Here is a 15,302-nt window from a genome sequence, read left to right on the forward strand (position 1 = left end):
TTTCAGAATTCCAGGAGGAAATCATGAATAGTATCAAGTATGACCTCAAAAGAGTGTAACTCCTTCGAGGACTCAGTTAATACTGAGCATCAGCATAGAGATGTTATCCATGATTCCCAAGAGGAGTTCAGGTGTCCTGGATATGGAATCGGGTGTGATATGTAAAATTTCTTATCCTTTAAACGAGAGGATTGAGAGGCTGCACAGTCTGCCCAGGCAGAGATAGGACTCTCACCAAAAACCTTAGGTCATTGGAACGGTAAGAAAAACCTAAGCCCAAAAAGAAGTTGAATCAGTAGTCTAGATCCCCCATTGAAATCAGAATGGATAATAAGAGACAGCCCACTCACTCCAGTTGGGACCAGTCAGACAATAAAACCTCAAATCAGAATGTAGTATGGGCACCAATATCTTCCCCTGAGAGTGATACTGATAAATCCTGGCAAGACACCTCATTGTGCATCCTTTCACCAGATGAAAAATACCTCATTAATGAAAGGAAAACTGATTGAGGTTGAGCATATAGAATTTTGGGACAGAGTGGCTTTTCCCAATACTGAATGGCACTTGGTCCCTCCTTCAGTAGGAATTTTAATAATATAGCAATGAAAGTCAAATAGAAGCAACCATATTAACCCTTAAACACCTATTGGACGTATCATACGTCGACTAAAATTGTCTGTTGGTTGCCGAGTGGACATACCGTATGTCGACTACAAAAAATTTCAACCTTCGGTCAACTTTGACTCGATCGAAATGGTCGAAAAACGCAATTGTAAGCTAAAACTCTTACATTCTAGTAATATTCAATCATGTGCCTTCATTTTGCAACAAATTGGAAGTCTCTAGCACAATATTTCGATTTATGGTGAATTTTTTGAAAAAACTTTTTCTTATGCACGGCGGTAACTCAGCCGAAAATTTCATAAATTCTTTTGTCATTTTGTCGTAATTTTTACACTGTTCTATATTAGCCGTTACATAAAGTTTTATATATGAAAATGTGTGCAATTTCATGTACAATACAGCAAAACACAACCCATGGTTGTAGCTTTTATCAGTTTGGAAATATTTTCATATAAACCACGATAACTGCCAAAATTTCAACATTCGGTCAACTTTGACTCGACTGAAATGGTCAAAAAATGCAATTTTAAGCTAAAACTTACGATCTAGTAATATTCAATCATTTACCTTCATTTTGCAACCAATTGGAAGTCTCTAGCACAATATTTTGATTTATGGTGAATTTTTGAAAAAACTTTTTTCCTTACGTCCGCGCCAGAAATTCTTTTCATCACGTTGTCGTAATGTTTGCACTGTTTTATATTAGTCGTTACATAAAGTTTTATATATGGAAATGTGTGCAATTTCATGTAGAATACAACAGAAAATAACTCATGGTTGTAGCTTTTATCAGTTTTGAAATATTTTCATATAAATCACGATAACTGCCAAAATTTCAAGCTTGATGGTCAACTTTAACTCGACCGAAATGGTCAAAAACGCAATTATAAGCTGAAACTCTTACATTCTAGTAATATTCAATCATGTACCTTCATTTTGCAACAAACTGGAAGTCTCTAGCACAATATTTCGATTTATGGTGAATTTCTGAAAAAATGCACAATATTTCGATTTATGGTGAAAAAAAAAATTTTTCCTTACGCTCTGCGCTACTGTAACTCGGCCGAACATCTCAGAAATTCTTTCATCATGTTGTTGTAATGTTTGCATCGTTTTACATTAGTCGTTACATAAACTTTTATATATGAAAATGTGCAATTTCATGTAGAATACAACAGAAAATAGCTCATGGTTGTAGCTTTTATCAGTTTTGAAATATTTTCACATAAATCACGATAACTGCCAAAATTTCAACTTTCGGTCAACTTTAACTCGACCGAAATGGTCAAAAAAACGAAATTGTAAGCTAAAACTCTTACATTCTAGTAATATTCAATCGTTTAACTTCATTTTGCAATAAACTGGAAGTCTCTAGCACAATATTTCGATTTATGGTGAATTGTTTAAAAAACATTTTCCTTACGCTCGCGCTGGTAACTCGCCAAACATCTCAGAAATTCTTTCATCTCGTTGTCGTAATATTTGCACCGCTTTATATTAGTCGTTACATAAAGTTTTATATATGAAAAAGTGCGCGCAATTTCATGTACAATACAACAAAAAATAACTGATGGTTGTAGCTTTTATCAGTTTTGAAATATTTCCATATAAATCACGATAAATAGAAAAAATTCGACTTTCGGTCAATTTTAACTCGACCGAAATGGTCGAAAACTGCAATTGTAAGCTAAAACACTTACAGTCTAGTAATATTCAATCAATTAGCTTCATTTTTCAACAAACGGGAAGTCTCTAGCACAATATTTCAATTTATGGTGAATTTTTGAAAAAAACATTTTTTTACGTCCGCTAGTTATTTAATTCATGCATCATTTTGTAATAATATTTTCTCTGCTTTGATCGTTTTAAAATTTATTATAAACCAAAATCATCACAATTTAGTGTACAATACAACTAAAAAAATTAACTCATTAGCTTTAACTGTTTTGCTTACAGCGCGATTTGTATACAATCATATACGAGTTTTTTTTGGCTGTCATATATTCCAATATTTATATATGATAAGGATATTTTTTTCATTTCTGATGGTTGCATACTAAACTTCAGGCAATGACAAAAACATGAGCCAAAAATGAACCCTTAATCTTAAAAACTAAGCGTGCTGTGATTTTTTGAAAAAAAACTTTTTTTCCGCTTCGGCGCTAACTCACCGAACGCCGCCGGCATGTGGAAGACGTTTTTGTAAATAGGGCTTCGGCGTTAAAGGGTTAATGATAGCCATAGAAGTAACTTTTATCCAGTTTAATGGAAAACATATTACAACAACAATTTTACAGAACCAGTAACCTCTCTGGGAGGAATCAGTCTTCTGTCTACGATTTTGAAACAATCAACCATGTGAAGAGGGGATTTCAGAATTTTGTGATGACTGGGAAGCGAGAGTTTATGGCAAAAATAAAGCCATTTGTTGCCACCATCCCAGTATCTGATAGTGCTACAATGGAATGAGCAACATTGTCCTCCCTTATGAGAGGAAAAAGTTCCCAATGGACATGGCTACCCAGCTATTTGTGACCCCCACGAGAAAAATCTCGGACAGCCATGGATGAATTTTATGCTAGGCTCCCCCTAATTTAAGAGCTTCCAGTGTCTTCCAGAACAGTGTTCACTGCAGTAGCCAAAACACTTATGTGGACCCTATTGGAAGCACTCAATGACTTTCTGGAGTGTCGTATTAAGGCTTGAAAGGAAACAATGGTGGGCTCCAACATTTCACTCCCCAATGTAAGCTCCCTATTGCTTTCTTCCCCTATCTGTTGGGACCCTTTTTGAAGAGTCTGTTGTCGTACAAATCATTGAATAAGCCCAACAACAGAATTGCACAATATATACTGTTCTTAAAAAAGGGGAATCTAGGAAACAATTCCCTTGAGTTTCCTTTTCCCTAGTCTAAGAAAGCTTGGCATGAATCATAGTGGTACAAGCCTCCAGTCACTACTACAGGACCCTTCTGACACTGGTAGGAAGGACAACAATAGCATCAGCTCCCCTTTCAAAGCAAACAGAACACTCCTACCAGGGGAAAGAAAGATCAACTTTTGGACTGCATATTACAAGGAAGGGTAGAGGTGGAGCCCCATAGGACTTGCATGGTTGGGGTTGTCTTCTACAGCATAACATGCAGTGGAAGTCCTTCCCTGGGAGGTGTCGGGGGAAACAGTATAATTCATAAGGGGCTAGGGTAGAGATGGTCTTACCCTCCCTATTTTGGACAACGTTGAGATTCCACAAGTCAAGGAAAACCACTTCTACCACTTCTCTTTATTCGGTGAAGTCTACAAAGAAGAAAAAACACAAAATAAATGACAAATAAAACTGCACAAAGTAATGACAAAATACGAACTGCTTATGGTATAACGAAAATAAAGACAAAATATTTAAATGCAAAGAATAAATAGATACAACAAAATACAACTAATAGTGACTAATACAGTAAATAATATCACTCACAAAGTCCACCCGACTATATGTAAACGGTTATCCAAATTCAAAACGAGCGTATTCACTTATGGTCTGTCAGTCAGACCTTGCTGCTAAAGACTAAATGTTAAAATATAAGCAGCCTGGAAGCAACCACTAGCAAATAGACAGTTACAATATTAATGCTCGTTTAAGGGTAAACAGCATTTACAGACACCCAAATCTTTAGAGTAATAAATACTTAAACAGCACAAACAACCGTTTGAAAGTCCGCTACACTCCCGCCTAGTGGAGAATGCAATGAACCACAATAATTTAAAGGACTTTCAAAACATATACATATAGAGAGAGACCAAATCAGTTTGGTTTACAATGTAAATGAAATTCTGCCAATTTAATTTTGAGCATCTTTATCTGCCTTAGCTTGGAATCCATGTTGAAGCTCTTGTACCGTAGCAGTTAAGCAAAGTTTATGAATGGGTCTCTCCCAGTGAACCACCTTTCCATTCTCCACTGTTCGAACAGTAACTCTTGAACAAGCCCATCTTTTCCGGGATGAATCCTCTCAACAAGACCGCGCCTCCACAGTCCCCTAGGAGCGACACCTCCTTTAGGCCTGGTTCCAGAAGAAGAACCAAATCACCAACTTGAAGATTCTGTTTGGGATGAAACCATTTCGATCTTTGTACTAGCTGAGGAGGCATATAACGAATCCAAGTCTCCCAAAATATCTGAATTCTCTGTTGAGCTACCTCTACCATGCTTCTCAAGTTCACTTCGTTACCGGTATATGGTTGTAGAACTGAAGGTTGCCCGTGAGGAAACAGTAAGTCATTGCCGGTTATAGTTGGGGACTCAAGAGGATCTGGTCCATCTGGGAAAAGTGGTCGTGAATTAACAAGGTACGTCACCTCTGATAGTATTGTTTGCCATTCCAAAGCACTGAATTTCTTGTGGTGATAATCTGCTACTGCATCTAAACCTCTTCTACAGCTTCTGATCAATGATTCAACAACACCATTCATATGAGAAGCGTGAGGTGTGTTGAATTTCCACCAAAATCTGTCCCAGCAATTGCAAACTTGTCCTTTATTAGGCTCGTTCCAAGAATTTATCCACTTTTGCAATTTCTCTTGAGCCCTATGAAATTGCGTCCTCTGTCGCTACTGCCAAAACTGGATTGATTCTATGATTACAAGTAAATCTTCTCCAAGCACAGAGAAAAGCATCTGAAGACAATGAGTCGACCAGTTCAAGAGATATGACACGAGTGACAGTGCAAGTTATGATCATTATACTTCCTTCAGTGCTTGCATTACGAGTTAACTTTATTTTGATAGGGCCAAAGAAATCTAATGCAACTCTGCTAAAGGGGGGGCTATTGGGCTCACCTCTGAAACTTGGCAGTTCCCCCATCTGTTGGCCCAACAATAGGCGACGTCTGGTTCTGCAGAAACACCACTTGAAAGCAATGTCCTTAAATAATCTTGCTCCTCCAATAATGTAAACTCCACGCTTAAAAGCTAAAGCAATTGAGACTCTATATCCTTGATGACCTGTGCATCGATGAATCATCTGACCGAATGCTTCAGCCAGGGAAGAATTCCTCACCAATAAAACTGGATGCCTCTGCTCATAAGGTAAATGGAGCTTATGTAGTCTGCCTCCAATTCTTAAAATGCCTTTTTCATCCAACTTTGGGTCAAGCTTCTTAATCTGTTTATGATTAACTTCATCTTGATTATTTAAAGACTTCTGGCTTGCATAAAATAAAGCCAGTTCTGCTTCTTGCATTTCTTTAGGTTCTAGATGACTTTGATAGTTTTCTGGGTTTTGTTGTAATAGCAAACGGCGGCAGTAAGCAGTTATTCGTACAAGTCTATTCCAGTCTGAAGAGAGTTCTGTAAATCTTTCCTCAAAACTCTCATCAGCCAAAATTCCAACAAATTGGATCCTTTTAAGAGATTCTGGTGTGTACTCTTTAACAATACAACACTTCTTTACAAAATCATATGTCGGTTCCCCAAAATCACAATCTTGAGAACTGTTCAGAAGAAAATCAGGACCATTGATCCATCCTTGTAGTTCACTTGGCTTTATTGGCTTGGTTAATGCATCAGCAGGATTCAATTGTGAAGGAACATAGCAAAATTCTTTTGAAAATCCTGGCAAAGCATCCTGAATCTCCTGAACTCTAGCTGATACAAATGGTTTAAAGGTTCTAGCAGGAGAGCGAACCCAGGCCAACACTACTTCTGAATCGGTCCAAAATTTCATGGTACTAACCCTGCCAACCACTTGCAAAACAAGCAAGGCAAGTCTAGCCATAACCACAGCAGGAGTAAGCTCAAGACGTGGAATAGAACGGTGTTTCAACGGAGCCACTAAAGACTTTGCGATGACGAATTTCAGTTCTACTCCATGAGAAGTATTCCATTTCAGCCAGATCACAGAACCTAGGGCAGATTCACTGGCATCACTAAATCCTTGAAGTTGAGGGTCTCCTAGAGAATCTTCTGGCTTTATCATCCGAGCTAGTCTAAATCCAATTAGTTGATTCATTTCATGAACATATCCCTTCCACATTTTGATTTGTTCTTCACTCAATTCATCATCCCAACCAACTCCACTAGCCCATAAATCCTGAAGACAAATCTTGTATCTAATTGTTACAGGAGATAACATACCTGTAGGATCCCACAACTTTGATACCAAACTAGCAACCTTCCGCTTTGTTAGTTTTGAAAGCTCCTCACTGAATTTGTCTAGCTGAATAGCCACACTATCCGTAGCCTTATCCCATACATGACCCAAAACCCGTGTTTGCTTGTCTTCTGGGCATCGGTCAACAGAGGGGTCATTAGAATGCCATTCTTTTATTCTGAAGGAGCCTTTTCTTAATATCCGATCCACCTGATCCATGGCTGCAATAGCTAATTCACTCTTATCAAATGATTCAATCACATCATCCATGTACATGCGACAGTTAATTAACTCTGCTCCAATAGGTTCCTCCTCCTTGAATGTATCTGCCAAAGTGCGTACAGCCATCATAGCTATGTCTGGTGCTGGTTTATCCCCAAAAGGAAGGCGCAGCCACTGCCAGTGACGAATTGGAGAAGATAAATCAAAACGCCATACAAACCGGTGATATCTCTGATCCTTTTCAGCCATAAGTATTTGATTAAACATTTTTTGAACATCGCCTGCAATTCCTATGCTTTTCATTCTCCAGTGAAGAAGGCAATACAGAAGAGAGTTCAAGAAATCTGGCCCTTTGTAAAATCCATCATTCAAACACAAGCCATTGAACTTGGCAGCAGAATTCCATACGATCTGAAGACCTTTGTTGATTTGTGTAGCTGATATACAGCATGATGTTGTAAGTACCATCCCTCATCTCTGGATTCCTCTGGATATAACTCTCTGACAAAGCAACTGTCAATTAATTTCTGGATTTCTTCGCTATATTCATCAAAGGTTCCATTCTTAATTAATCTTTTTTCTTGGCTCATAAGTCTTATTTCTGCTTGAGGCTTGTTACACTCAATGCTTCAGGGAAACCGGCTTCCAAGGCATTTCCACAGTCATGCGACCATCCGCATTAATGCAAAGCTTATTTCGACAATGTTTTATGAACTGAGACTCTGCTATTTCCTCATCTGAGCAAACACACAATGTTGTTGGTTTGACACCAACAACATCAGATGTATATAATTTCTGCAAATCCTCCAAATGACTCAAAAACTGAACCCTGGATGCAGCATGTGGTTTGGGTTTTGGAATATTCCCCAAAATGGTCCATCCCAAGATACTTGACGGCAATTGAGACGATTCAGGAGACACAGAGTCTTTACACTCTCAACTGGCATTGTAAGGAAATAATAGTCATAACCAATGATGATATCAATTTCTGCTTCATCTGTGGGTAACGTTCCCTTGGCAGCGCTCAGATGAGGATACTCTCAAAAATATCCTCCAACTGCAGGACTGTTATGGGCTGGTTTCTCAATTCCAATTACCAATTACATTGTATGACTTAATTCCATTCACTGGTCTAATCTGGATAGAAAACTTGGCACTGCTTTCTCAGCAATACCTCCTCCAGCTACTCCATATCGAAACTTGAATGGTTCACCTTGCAAGCCAAAATGCTTTGGCTGTGGATAACTTAAGCAATGTTGTATCGGTACCTGTATCAATAAATGCAACCACGTGATGCCATTTTTCTCAACATCTTGCAGTTCTACATAAGTTGTAGGGGACTAGCGTCGATGAATTTTTTCCTTCCTGGCTTGAGTTCAGGGTCCCTACTGTGTTGAATGTTGCATCTGCATCTGAAGCAACCTCCGTGCATGACCAATGTTGCACTCAGAAGCATCTCCCGACAGAGTTAGATTCGTGTTCAAAGCAGAAGTACCTCCCGCCCGTGAACTTTCCAACCCAGAAAAAGTCCTTGGCTGTACTTTATTTCCGTATGGCGGGCAGGCTACAAATCGATGATGATAAAGTTGGCAATCTACACAGCGTTTCTTATCCGGGCGTAAAACTGATTGCGTTGTGGTTGGCTCAAGACAAAAGAAACATCTCTTACTGCTCACAATCATCCTTTGTCTTTCTTCCTTGGTTTTTGATATAAAGATAGGACATTTAATGATCAAATGAGTTTTATCTATGCAAAAGGGGCAAGCCCTCCCATCATCAACCAATGTAGCCAAGGATTCATCACATTCTGAGCTTTTGTCTCTAAAATAGTTTACAGCTGACTTGTTAGTATTATCACTCAGGGAATGGGGTTGTTCTCGATGCTCTCTAGCTTCTGTTTCTCTCCCAGAGATATGTAATCAACTCTGCTAATGTCTGATTATGACATTTTGATTGCCGCATATATTCGTAATAAATTCCAGATTCGATCTTTCTGCTGGCGATTTCAATTGTCATGAATGAATCCATTCCCTTTCTTGACCAAGTTCTCTCATTCGCCGAGCAAAATCAGTCAGTCCATCCAAACCTGTCTCATCTCCTTGCTGCTGTAGACTTCATTGGTTTCAAGGCTTCTAAACCAAGTAGTACATCTCGTATGATGGCAGATGTTGGTACCTTCTCTTCAAGGCACCTCCAAGCTCCATTTTCACCATCAACAGAACTGCAATCCACAATAGTATCTTGAACTACTTTTGGTAATGCATTGCCATTTAACAAGATCATGAGCTTTTCTTTACCATCAGTCATACCAGCGGACTCAAAGTATTGGTCCATTCAACCCTCCACGACTGAAAGTTTCAGGGTGCTCCATCCCAACACGGTGCATGAAGACCTGGAATTCGGATAGCAGGTCGTGATTTCTCTGCTATTCGAATATCATCCAACTTAGTCTAAAAGCTTCTCGATAAGCTTCAACATTTCTTCGCCCTTTGTAGAGTCAGTTGGCGGTGCTTGTCTAAAAACTCAGCGTAGAGAAGACAATATGACAGCTCTTGAGTCCAACTCCTCTGACTGGGTCTCCAGATCACGAGCCCACTCGGTCATATTACCTTCTTTGTTATATATTAGATCATTGCATGATAGAATTTTTTCCATCTGATTCAAAAATTTCCTGAAAATTATTTATTCGTCCCTCCATCATGGATATTCTGCGATTTATTTCAACATTGTCGGTACAGCCCTTTTCAAGGAGTTCCTTTAGCCTATTTATCCCTCGGGTAATTTGAGACTTCAAGTATATCTGAGTTTTTTAATTTTCCGTAGTCCGCTGCTACAAAGTCCTCCATGGCAGAAGTCGATTTTGGATTTACTTCACTATTTTTGACAACGTTGAGATTCCCAAGTCAAGGAAAACCACTTCTACCACTTCTCTTTATTCGTGAAGTCTACAAAGAAGAAAAACACAAAATAAATGACAAATAAAACTGCACAAAGTAATGACAAAATACGAACTGCTTATGGTATAACGAAAATAAAGACAAAATATTTAAATGCAAAGAATAAATAGATACAACAAAATACAACTAATAGTGACTAATACAGTAAATAATATCACTCACAAAGTCCACCCGACTATATGTAAACGGGTTATCCAAATTCAAAACGCAGCGTATTCACTTATGGTCTGTCAGTCAGACCTTGCTGCTAAAGACTAAACGTTAAAATATAAGCAGCCTGAAGCAACCACTAGCAAATAGACAGTTACAATATTAATGCTCGTTTAAGGGTAAACAGCATTTACAGACACCCAAATCTTTAGAGTAATAAATACTTAAACAGCACAAACAACCGTTTGAAAGTCCGCTACACTCCCCTTCCTCTAAAGTAGTTTTTTCCAAAAACCAGACACCTTGTAAAAGGGAACCATAGAGAAAGACGGCTTTATTTGCCACCTCTCATCAGCCTCCCCAAGAAGCATTCCTTCAAATGGAGGATGATCCTTGACCCGTCAAATTTGAACAAACATATTGTTTTGTGGGAGCTCAGGAATGAATGATTTAACTGGTGGCCTACCTAGATGATTGTTGTATCCAGGAAGCCACCAGAGAAGAGTGCTGACAAAACGAGAGTGGTAGTCGACAGACATCAGTCAGAAGATTTCTTAATAGGAACAAGTCCCACCTTACATCCAGCAGACATTTTCTGAGGCTGGGACTTTGTTGGGCTACTCTTTGCAGCCAGCTGTCTCTTCCCAAAACTCTCAAAAGCCTAGCTTTTCCAACAGACAATTAGAACAAAGTCTAGGCCTGTCACAGTTTGGGTCCATGGTAGATCTCATCCAGAGATTAACTGTAGGATTTAACAGAGTCTGGCTCTCACATGCCAGGAAAAGGCTTTGTGATTGCCTTTATCTGAGATTGGTAAGATACTCTGTCCAGGGACCTGGAAGAGGGCTCTGGCAAACAGACTGACTTGACTCCACCATTCATGCAGGTGATAATACATACGGATGCCTCCTTGACAGGTTGGGGAGGCCATTGGGAGGATTATCAGTTAGGGGGAAGATGGTCACTTGCTCAGAGGGGGTGTCATACCTGCTTCCTGGAGCTATTGGCTGTCTTTCCATTTCAGAAAAATGTAACCTCCAGAAGGGACTCTTATTTTGTTCATCCTAGACAATATAATTGTAATGTCTTATGTAAAGAAGTTAGATTCATGCTGAGTTCCTCTCAAGTCAGTAATTGCTAACATGCTTCCACAATCCGGAAGTGGACTGGTTTGCCACATGCGAGAACCATCAGCTTCCAGTGTATGTGTCTTTGAACCTGGACATTCAGGCAATAGCAAGAGATGCATTCCTACAAGACTGGAACAGATGGAGGATGATATACCTGTTTCGTTCATTATCCCAGATCTTGAAATCTTTGAACAGTCTACTAGCTTTCAATAGAACTGCTTGCCTAGTAGTCCTGAGTTAGCCAAACAGTCATTGTTTCCACATTTCTTCAACAACAGGCAAAAGGATAGATTCCATTGCCGTCCATAATTCCATCTCAGACAGAAGGAGGAGAAGTTGTGTATGCATCCTCCTCTCTGAGCCATGACCTTCAAGTGGAATTTTAAATTTTGTCAACTGTGTAGATTATTGCCTAACATTGCTAGGTACCTAGTGCAAAACTATGGACTTCATCTATCCAGCATACCAGCCAGTATGGGAAATGTGGTTAGATTACCCCCACACTTAGAACCCGGTTGAAATCCATTAAAACAGTTTTACATTTGGTTATCTTTTGAGGTTGAGCGCATTGCTATTTCAACAATCTTGGCATACAAGGCAGCATTGGCAGAACCCTTGCCATATGGTTTGGAATTTATTCTAACATAGAAATTTTTAATTCCATTCTTTTATAATGCAAATGTCAGCTCCTGTATCTGGAATAAAGAAAACTGTTGATAACCTGTGACTTTACCTTAAATAAAAAATTCCTGAAGCACTATTGCCATGAGAGTGGTGGTCATGCTGAGATTGTGCTGGGGAAGGCGCAATCATTCTTCAGCCAGGCCCAACATAATTAGGTAAGCCACCTTCTAACCGTAAGAATAATAGATATATTGGTTCATGTGGTGTTTCCTGTTCTTTATTGCCCAATCTTATGGGTATCTGGAATAAAGAACACGGTTAATAACCTGTGACTATATCTCGGACCAAAAATTAATCTGGGTTGTTGGGATTTATCTAACTGAATCTGTGTTTGAAATATGAGATCTGTTATCTAATGGCTTTCAGGAATGGTTCTCCCCTTCACCTAACAAAGGCCTGGTAGTACTGTCTAGAGGCTCTTTCGAAACTGGGCATAAGGCTGTGGAGGACTCGAGACCACTATCGGTCTTTCGTTACAGTGTAAACACTTCGCTGATAGGAAATCCCGAATATTGAGTTCTCTAGACAAAATCGAAATTCGAGCTGCCTGAGCAAACTGGTAAAAAACAAGATGCTTCGCTTAATAAGTTGATGAAAGAAACAGTTATGTTATCTGACTCTGGGCTAACTTGGGACATCATTTAAGAACCGGGAGCAGGCTTTGTGGCGATTACGCTGCAACTTTGAGAGACAGGCGAAGCGCAAGTCGTTAAGGTGTCTTAAACCGATAAATATCTTTTTAGGCTTTGTTTTACTAACAGTAACTAGTACTGAGGCAGACACTTTTCAGAGCAATGACTATACTTCGTAGTGAATACTAACAGCTTCAGATTCTTTGAAAAGTGCCAATTCGCGCAACGCTGAGTCATGTTGTCTAGAAGGTAGTTGCCGCACCTCGATTCAGGAGCAAGTATTGGCGGATCGATATTGGCAGCGAGCAACGAAGCTCGTAATCCGCAAAGCTAGGCATTCTGAACTGGCCGTCTGATTTATTGCTATTTGCGTCGATTCCGATTTGAAATTTCGACTTGGCTTTCGGTCTGAATAGTGAAACCGGTGATTCGGCAATTTGACTGCAAACTACTTGACATGATGGCGAGACTGTGAAAGTTTTCAACTCTTTTAATTTACTGAAAGAAGGCGAATTCTTTTCACTGATCCAATCTATGGACATACGCCTCTGTGAGTAACTGAAAGGTACAGGCCAATTTGTGATTATCTGCAATCTGCTGAAGGCAGAACGGTACAAATCACCTGAAGGTTTTGTCGGGCGACTTTCAGCGGTATCTGGTTTCTTTAATATTTGTCACGAACTGAAATGACAGATACTGCTATTTATTTGCCCCAAATATTGCTATAACAGCGATCGTTCTGAACAGTCACTACCCTGCGCTGTCAGAGGCTGTCTTATATGTCGGTGACAAGCGCAATTTCTTCAGGAATCTGCATGTTTTTCAAGCGTGATGACTGGCGGTTTGTGGCCGAACCTTGCACCTATTTTCGTTGAAATATCTCCCGCCGGCAGAGCGACAATGAGCGCAGGGCGGCGGGCGAAACGACGGAGTCTCATGAAATCGACGAATCGGGCTACTGCTCTCTGAATCTGGTAACTTCGACTCGCCATACCTGTTCGTTTGGACTAAAAAGATGCGTCACTGAAGCAAACTGAAACCTAAGATGCTGGCTCGGCAACAATTCACTTGCTATTTCGGCAACAGTCTGGCGCAGCTGTTGTACCCAGGCTCACTGGATTCTAACCACTGGCATTTCTCGAGCTTCAAGCTGATTTCCTGTTTAATGTATTCGAAGCGACCTGTAACAACAAGCTCTCGCCGTCGGCGTTGAGCGCCCAATTTGTCAATAAATCTAAATATGCTGACTATCACTGAGACAGGAAGTGGCTGAACTAAAACATCCGCCGGACTGAAAACAGTGGGCTGATAACATGACTCTGAATGTGTGAACTCTGATCTGACCAAGTAGAAGAACTGCTACCATAGCTCGGGCGTGATATGCGTCTGGGCTCTGAAGATAATTTGCGCTCCGCGAGAAGTAGTCCCGAACCTGCGGGTAGCGTGAGCAACTGCGTGAAAATGTAGGGTGGAAGCGAGACAGAATGGGTACTAGCCGTTGACACAGAACACTATTTGGGCGTAGTAATCTGCCTGAAGATGGCTCTCGCTTCTTTATTGCCTCTGTGCTGAATATTTTCACAAGTCCCTTCAAGCGGAAAGTATTAATGGGGCGACTGATCGAGGGAGGACGATCGGCCTGTCGCCCAGAACGCTCTGGGCAGGGACTAGCTCCATGTTACGACTTCCATGCGCAGACTATTGTGGCGGAGACTGCCACTCCTAGTTTCACGCCACGCTCGCTGCGGATAACCTGCGCGACCCTCGACTGCTGGATTTCACTTTGCGACCCGAATTGACCTCTTCACGGCCCAAACCGAAGGCGTGCGCTTTGAGGAAGGTCGTAGGGCGAAGAACGATGACTGGTTGAGCTCAGCATACTGAAGTGAGCGGAGTGAAGAGGCGGACCTGGATGGCCTGTACATCAGTCGAGGCCCAGCAGCGAACTGCCGCGTTTGAGGTGATTCGGCGAGCTCCAGGTATTTCTGCGGAGGAACAAACTGGCGGAAAATCGGTTGACTGGTTGCCTCTGCTAGAACACATCAACTTTCTGTCCCAGATGAGCACATGAGCTGTTGAGCTCATGACGGACTTCTTGTGACAACTCGGCTTTTATTCAGCGAACGCTGCGAAAATCATGAAGATCTGTTCAGAAGAAAGATTTCGTAGCACCTGGAAAAGAAGGATACCTTGCCACTGGCGTCGCCTCTGCCGAGAATCAGCGGTTTTGGTTCTGCAAGTGCAATGTCATGCTTGACACTAAAGGCGACTCTGGGGAGTTACTAAAGCTAAAAAATTGAAAGCGCGATCGAGGTCGGCCCTTCAAGGTATCAGATTACCAGTAACTCTATCTCGGTGAACCGATGATATCTCCTGGAGATGTTCGTTGCTCACTGGCTGGTGAGAAACGACTTTGAAGGCCGTGGGAGAGGCAATTTACCAAGCGGCAAATACCTTTGCGGTGAGCTATTCTCCGTGCCACTCATTTAGTCGTAATAAGGCGTTAGCCTGATCGAAGATGATCAAGTTCTTATCGAGACGCCGGATCCAAGCACCATAACCTGGCATATCTACGTAAGCTTCGGTATAGTATTAATTTATCGTTTAAGTGCAAGCCTGAATGACGAAATTACCTATGATGAGCAATCAAGTAAGTTACTGAAGTGATTGAAGACTACAGTGTTGACATCATGGATGAATCGCGCGACCTTTCCTCGACAGAACATGCGTTGGCGTTAGGCTAGGTCCGACCAGTG

At 40.7% G+C, this 15,302-nt stretch overlaps 2 protein-coding genes across 3 annotated transcripts in view; one reads left to right on the plus strand and one right to left on the minus strand.

The window, feature by feature from the left end:
• Nucleotides 1-15,302, plus strand: part of LOC136827877 (uncharacterized) — an 870,075-nt gene that overhangs the window by 676,754 nt on the left and 178,019 nt on the right. The gene's annotated exons all lie outside the window — the stretch shown is intronic.
• On the minus strand, nucleotides 5,209-7,461 carry LOC136827597 (uncharacterized). Its single transcript, XM_067085074.1, has one exon. The coding sequence runs from the start codon at nucleotides 7,459-7,461 to the stop codon at nucleotides 5,209-5,211; it is 2,253 nt and encodes a 750-aa protein (XP_066941175.1).

This window comes from Macrobrachium rosenbergii, chromosome 42 (genome assembly GCF_040412425.1).
Source record: "Macrobrachium rosenbergii isolate ZJJX-2024 chromosome 42, ASM4041242v1, whole genome shotgun sequence".
Classification (NCBI taxonomy): domain Eukaryota; kingdom Metazoa; phylum Arthropoda; class Malacostraca; order Decapoda; family Palaemonidae; genus Macrobrachium; species Macrobrachium rosenbergii.

Bases quoted from the DNA above. Each gene is read 5' to 3' on its own strand.
- LOC136827597 (XM_067085074.1), bottom strand. From the start codon at position 7,461: ATGGTACTTACAACATCATGCTGTATATCAGCTACACAAATCAACAAA.